At 46.6% G+C, this 6,829-nt stretch overlaps 1 protein-coding gene across 1 annotated transcript in view; it reads right to left on the reverse strand.

The window, feature by feature from the left end:
• The window catches only part of mybpc3 (myosin binding protein C3), a 64,947-nt gene that overhangs the window by 48,329 nt on the left and 9,789 nt on the right, over positions 1-6,829 (reverse strand). Inside the window, exons 5-6 of the mRNA XM_048607273.1 lie at positions 5,961-5,988; positions 4,391-4,450 (exon numbers count right to left, since the gene is read on the reverse strand). Of these exons, the coding sequence (XP_048463230.1) occupies positions 4,391-4,450; positions 5,961-5,988 (88 nt within the window). The remainder of the gene's footprint in view (positions 1-4,390; positions 4,451-5,960; positions 5,989-6,829) is intronic.

Here is a 6,829-nt window from a genome sequence, read left to right on the forward strand (position 1 = left end):
CACACTGCTGCTACTGAACGTTGTTGATGGAGGGATAGGATGTTTGTGGATGTGGTTCCATTATACGCCTGACCTGTGCCTTATTGATGATGGACAGACTCTAGGGAATCAGGAGGTGAGTTACTCACTGCGGTATTCCCAGCCTCTGACCTGCTCTCGTAGCCACTGTATTATGTGGTGGGTCCAGTTTCTGGTCAATGTAAACCCCTGGATGTTGATAGGGGTAGATGCAGTAAAGGGAATTTGTGTACAGAGCCTAAACAGATAGGAGAGGTCCTTAATGAATAGAGGGACCTAGTTGGAGAGGAGGACAGTGTGAAACAGGCTGGTAGGCTAGAGGAGGTCGATGTTAGTAAGGAAGATGTGCTAGGAATTTTGAGGAAGTTGAAGGTAGATAAGTCCCCCGGGCCTGATGGGATTTATCCAAGGATTCTATGGGAAGCAAGGGAAGAGATTGCAGGGCCTTTGGCGATGATCTTTTCGTCCTCACTGTCCAAGGGTATAGTGCCGAAAGATTGGAGAGAGGCAAACGTCATTCCCTCGTTCAAAAAAGGGAATAGGGATAACCCCGGAAATTACAGGCCAGTTAGTCTTACATCAGTGGTGGGCAAATTATTGGAAAGGACTCTGAGAGATAGGATTTATGATCACTTGGAAAGGCACAGTTTGATTCGTGATAGTCAGCATGGATTTGTGAGGGATAGATCATGCCTCACAAACCTTATTGAATTCTTTGAAGAGGTGACCAAACACGTGAATGAAGATAGAGCAGTGGATATGGTATACATGGATTTAAGTAAGGCGTTTGATAAGGTTCCCCATGGTAGGCTCATGCAGAAGGTAAGGAGGCATGGGATGGGGGGAAATGTGGCAGATTGGATTGAGAATTGGCTGACCCTTAGAAGACAAAGGGTGGTAGTGGATGGAAAATATTCAACATGGTGCTCAGTTACGAGTGGTGTACCACAAGGATCTGTCCTGGGTCCTCTTCTATCTGTGATTTTTGTAAATGATTTGGATGAACGAGTGGAAGGGTGGATTAGCAATTTCGTGGATGATACGAAGGTGGGTCGCATTGTGGATAGTGCGGAGGGCTGTTCTAGGTTACAAAGGGACATTGATAGGATGCAGAGTTGGACTGAGAAGTGACAGATGGAGTTTAACCCTGAAAAGTGTGAGGTGATTCATTTTGGAAGGACAAACTTGAAAGCAGAATACAGGGTCAACGGAAAGATTCTTGGCAGTGTGGAGGAGCAGAGGGATCTTGGGGTTCACATTCACAGTTCCCTGAAAGCTGCCACCCAGGTGGATAGAGTTGTTAAGAAGGCGTATGGTGTGTTAGCGTTCATTAAGAGAGGGACTGAGTTCAAGAGCAGTGAAGTTATGCTCCAGCTATACAAAAGCCTGGTTTGGCCACATCTGGAGTATTGTGTCCAGTTCTGGTCACCTCATTACAGGAAAGATGTGGAGACGTTGGAAAAGGTGCAGAGGAGATTTATCAGGATGTTGCCTGGAATGGAGGGAAGGTCTTACGAGGAAGGGTTGAGAGAGGTAGGGCTTTTCTCTTTAGGATGATGAAGGATGAGAGGTGACTTGATAAAGGTGTACAAAGTGATCAGAGGTATAGATAGAGTAGACAGCCAGAGACTTTTTCCTAGGGTGGAGGTAGCTATTACGAGGGGGCATAGTTTTAAAGTGAGTGGAGGTAGATATAGGGGAGACGTCAGAGTTAGGTCCTTTACTCAGTGAGTGGTAGGGGCGTGGAATGCATTGCCGGAGAGGATAGTGGAGTCAGCCTCATTAGGGGCATTTAAGCGGCTATTAGATAGGCATATGGATGATAGTATAAGGTAGGGGTGGAGGTTAGATAGACCTTAGGATTAGGGCAAAAGTTCGGCACAACATCATGGGGCGAAGGGTCTGTACTGTGCTGTACTGTTCTATGTTCTATGTTCTAATAGTAACAACACTGAATGTAAAGGGAAGGTGATTAGCTTGTCTCTTACTGGAGATGGTCAACGCCTGGCATTTGTGTGGTGCGAATATTACTTGCCACTTGTTAGTCCAAGCTTAGATATTGTTCAGATCTTGTACTTGAACACAGACTGCTTCAGTATCTGAGCAGTCGCAAACAGAGCTGACATCATGCAATCATCAGTGAACATCCCCACTTCTGACCATATGATGGAGGGAGATCAATGATGAAGTAGGTGAAGGTGGTTGGGACTAGGACACTACCCTGAGAAACACCTGCAGAGATGTTCTGGAGCTGGGATGACAGTCCTGCAACAACCACAACCATCTTCCCTTGTGCCAGGTATGACTCTAATCAGTGGACAGTTTTCCCTCTGATTCGAGTTTTATTTGGGCTCCTTGATGCCACACTCGATCAAACGCAGCCTCGATGTCATGTTTGTCTTGCGCTCATTCGGATACTTTGCAAGAATATTCATTTAAGGGGAAAACCCGAGAGAGAGAGAGTACCAGTTGATGATAAATGGCAGTTAACTGCCACCCTTGAAACTTTACACCAATCAGGTTGACTCTAATTGGTCAAGGCACTGCCCTGAGAAATCAACAAGCAAATAGCTAACACCTATTTTGTTGAGTTGAAACAAATGTCCTGTTTTTTCCAAGCAACAGTTAAGTTCTGTCCTACCACAACCAGTGTTCAGAGAATGTGCACATTCACTAAGTATTATTGGAAGAGCCAGGCCTCAATGCCCAAAATAGTGTGGCCTTTCTTACCCTCCTCACTGGAATCACACCTACCTGCTCCCATTTCAGGATAAAGAGGAAGTGTGAAGCAAAGGAACAGCAGGTCATTCAGGCTCCCATTGAGAGTATGGATGATCTGTGAATGCACTCCAATGTTTGGGGAAGATTGACCAATCTCAGAATATAAAATTGACAATTGGGCTGGATGGATTTGCGTTTGAGGATATTCGTTCCTTTGTGTAGAACACAAAAAGGTCGAGCTTCCCTTTCAGTGAGGTTTCTCTGAGCTGCCCCACTTGAATCCTGAAATCACTTTCTGACTGGTAACACTTCACAGAAAGAAGTGGCAACAATGCAGCCTCAGAACTTTGTTGTGGTCCATATGAGATTGTCTGCTGTACCTTGCTCGATTGAGATAGGGATCCAGATGGTACACTTTGGGCAGACTGAGCCCTATATGGCAGTATAGGGTTGTCATGGGCCTCTGAGCTGCTGGAAACACGTACCTGTGTTGGTGACTTCTACCCTCAGCCAACATTGCGATTTCCATTGAATGGCAAAGGCTCCCATGTCACTTTTGACAACCCCTTTGAATAGGAGCAGCAGGCAATCTGATGGTTTCCTGGCACAGGTTACGTTCTCATGTAGCTTAACGCCCAGCACACAGGCATTTTCCAGTCTGTGCACACAAAGCTACCTTTACTTAATTAGGCCCAGCTTTCTCTGTTGGTGACATAGTCTTTCACAGAATCTCAATTGTTATAGTGCAAATGGGGAGGCAAAGGCCTAGTGGTATTATCGCTAGACTGTTAATCCAGAGACCCAGATAATGTTCTGGGGACACGGGTTCGAATCCCACCATGGCAGATGGTGGAATTTGCATTCAATAAAATACCTGGAATTAAGAATCTAATGATGACCGTGAATCCATTGTTGATTGTCAGGAAAAACCCATCTGGTTCACTAATGTCCGTTAGGGAAGAAAGCTGCCATCCTTACCTGGTCTAGTGTACATGTGACTCCAGACCCACAGCAATGTGGTTGCCTCTGAACCGCCCTCTGGGCAAATAGGGACAGGCAATAAATGCAGCTTAGCCAGCGACGCCCTCATCCCGTGAATGATTAAAGAATAAAAAAGGCCATTCAGCCCATCATGTCTGCACTAGGTTTATTCCTTAGTGCCAATCACCTGCCTTTACCCCAGATTCCTGCACACTCAATCTCCCAGATTGCATTCCCGGGGGAGATACCTGGTGTGTAAAGGAATTCAGTTGTCCGAGTTCATTAAAGGGAAATAATGGTCATTGGCTATTTAATGTATTCATTGCTTGGTAAGTGATGTCTAGTCTATGTGGATTTTAGTTTGATTGTTACAATAAGCGTCTTAAAGGAATCACAAGACTAGATTTCACCTCGTGTTTGTCTCTCAGAAAATGATTGGTTTCTGCAGGGACTGTAACAGAGCGAGAGAGAGAGAGAGAGGGCGAGAGAGGGAGGGTGTGACGGTCTGTGTCACAGGAAGGGGAAAACAGTGTCAGTGTCAGTGAGGGAGTCTCTGTGCCAAGGGAAGAGTGAGTAGCTCGGTGTGGAGGTGATGTTTGGATATCTTGGCGTAAGGGGGTGGGAATCTCCATCCCGGTATTGGGTGGTGGCTCTTTGTCCTGTATCTTACCTCTTCTTGAGGAGTCCACTGAAGTCCAGTTCACCAGCTTCTTCTCCCCCATCGGTGCTACTGCAGAGATGAGGTAGATAGAGATAAGAAAGTGGAACTGCTCCTCACTGCGAGTCATTGAAGTATGTCAGAGTTAGTGACTTCACACTTGCAAATTATCAGCACCAATGCCCCTGGAGAGCTGGAAATCGTGGCTGTTTCTTTGTCATTTTTGGCTCCTTTGTTCAAACCTCTCAAATCCAGTAAATGTTGCTAAGGTGTCAAACCCCATCCCTCAAATTGTTCCGAATGGATCAACCAGCTCCGTTAAGGAGGGAACCTCTTGGGATAGTCTGTCTCTGCTGTACACAGACAGACTCCCATCAGACTCACAGGATGGGGACAGCACAGAGTTAGATACAGAGCAAAGCCTTCTCTACACCTATCCCATCAAACAATCCCAGGACTGGAACAGCATGGAGGTAGACAGAGTAAAGCTATCTCCATTGTCCTCATTTCAGGATCCCCAGTGACAATATTCACAAAGGACTTTACCGACTGGGAACTGCTCTGGATGTTGGGAGTTAAGGGAAGTCCACCCTCCTTCAGATTAGGTCATGTTCTGTGTCCGAAACTGTGACATACTCTGACTCACTCACCCTGCACAGTTCATTTCTTCATCATTTCCACCAACAAGACCAGTGATTACAGAAATCATACACAGTGTTGTTGTGTTACAGCAGTGAGATGGCAGTACAGTGCATGGAGAGGTGGATGAGGGGAGATAATGTGGAAGTGGGAAGTGCGGGTTGGTGAACTGTGAAAGGTGTTGGAGGCTGAATGGGAGGAAAGTGAGGAGGGAGGGCAGGAGATGAAGAAAGGGTTAGGGAAGGGGGAATGTGAGATGGAGAAATTGACAGATATGGGGGGAGGGCAAAATTGTGTGTTGAGCTCTGGGTGAGTGTATGTGATTGTGGAGGTGGAGGTGGAGGTGGAGGTGGAGGTCAGTGTGAAATTGTGTCAGGGTGTGTAGCTGGGTGGCTGTGGCTTGGTCCAGGTGTGGGCAAGGCTCAGCCAGACACCAAGTGTGTTAGTCTCACTGGGTTACTGATGTGAATGGGTGATCCGTCTTTTAGTCTAGGTGCCTGCAGAATCCCCACTGTCTCCCTCCATGATAGTTGGGGCCCAATGCTGTGGAGGGGGATTCTGTTTAACCAGCTCCAATATTCCAGACTCTTAAAGGATCCATGGCCTTTGACAAGGTCCTAGATTGCCCCTTCATTATTTGTGATTTTACTGTGTTTTCCCATTGGCCAACTGCGAAGCAGCAAGCAGGCCCTGGAGGCTCCCACCATGATGGGTGGCCCTTTAAGAGCTGGGAGATAGAGAGCTGCCACTCAGTGTAACTACCTGCCGCTGGTCAACGTCCTCTTGCGGGATCCCGCTGCTGCCAGGCTCCTGGTGATAGGTTGAATTAGAGATTACAGTTGCTGTGTCTGGTAACTGTCTGATTCAGGTCGATCCCAGTAACTAGACCACATACAATCCCAAACATTCCCTGCACTTCACCCTCTCAGTCACTGTGACTCACATTTCAAAACCCAAGCGAACTAGAAACACTGCAGAAAGCACCAAAGCAATTTAGCTGAGAGGCTGAGTACTTTAGATGGGTCAGTTTTTGTCCAATGTGTGCAGGAGGGTTTCCTGACACAGTATGTAGATAGGCCAACAAGAGGCGAGGCCACATTGGATTTGGTACTGGGTAATGAACCAGGCCAGGTGTTAGATTTGGAGCACTTTGGTGATAGTGACCACAATTCGGTTACTTTTACTTTAGCGATGGAAAGGGATAGGTATATACCGCAGGGCAAGTGTTATAGCTGGGGGAAAGGCAATTATGAGGCGACTAGGCAAGATTTAGGATGCATAGGATGGAGAAGGAAACTGCAGGGGCTGGGCACAATTGAAATGTGGAGCTTGTTCAAGGAACAGCTACTGCGTGTCCTTGAGAAGTATGTACCTGTCAGGCAGGGAGGAAGTGGTCGAGCGAGGAAACCGTGTTTTACTAAAGAAGTTGAATCTCTTGTCAAGAGGAAGAAGGAGGCTTATGTAAAGATGAGGCGTGAAGGCTCAGTTAGGGCGCTTGAGAGTTACAAGTTAGCCAGGAAGGACCTAAAGAGAGAGCGAAGAAGAGCCAGGAGGGGACATGAGAAGTCTTTAGCAGGTAGGATCAAGGAAAACCCTAAAGCTTTCTATAGGTATGTCAGGAATAAAAGAATGACTAGAGTAAGATTAGGGCCAGTCAAGGACAGTAGTGGGAAGTTGTGCGTGGAATCCGAAGAGATAGGAGAGGCGCTAAATGAATATTTTTCGTCAGTATTCACACAGGAAAAAGACAATGTTGTCGAGGAGGATACTGAGATACAGGCTATTAGACTAGACGGGATTGAGGTTCATAAG

This window comes from Rhincodon typus, chromosome 17 (assembly GCF_021869965.1).
Source record: "Rhincodon typus isolate 14 chromosome 17, sRhiTyp1.1, whole genome shotgun sequence".
In the NCBI taxonomy this organism is placed as follows: Eukaryota; Metazoa; Chordata; class Chondrichthyes; order Orectolobiformes; family Rhincodontidae; genus Rhincodon; species Rhincodon typus.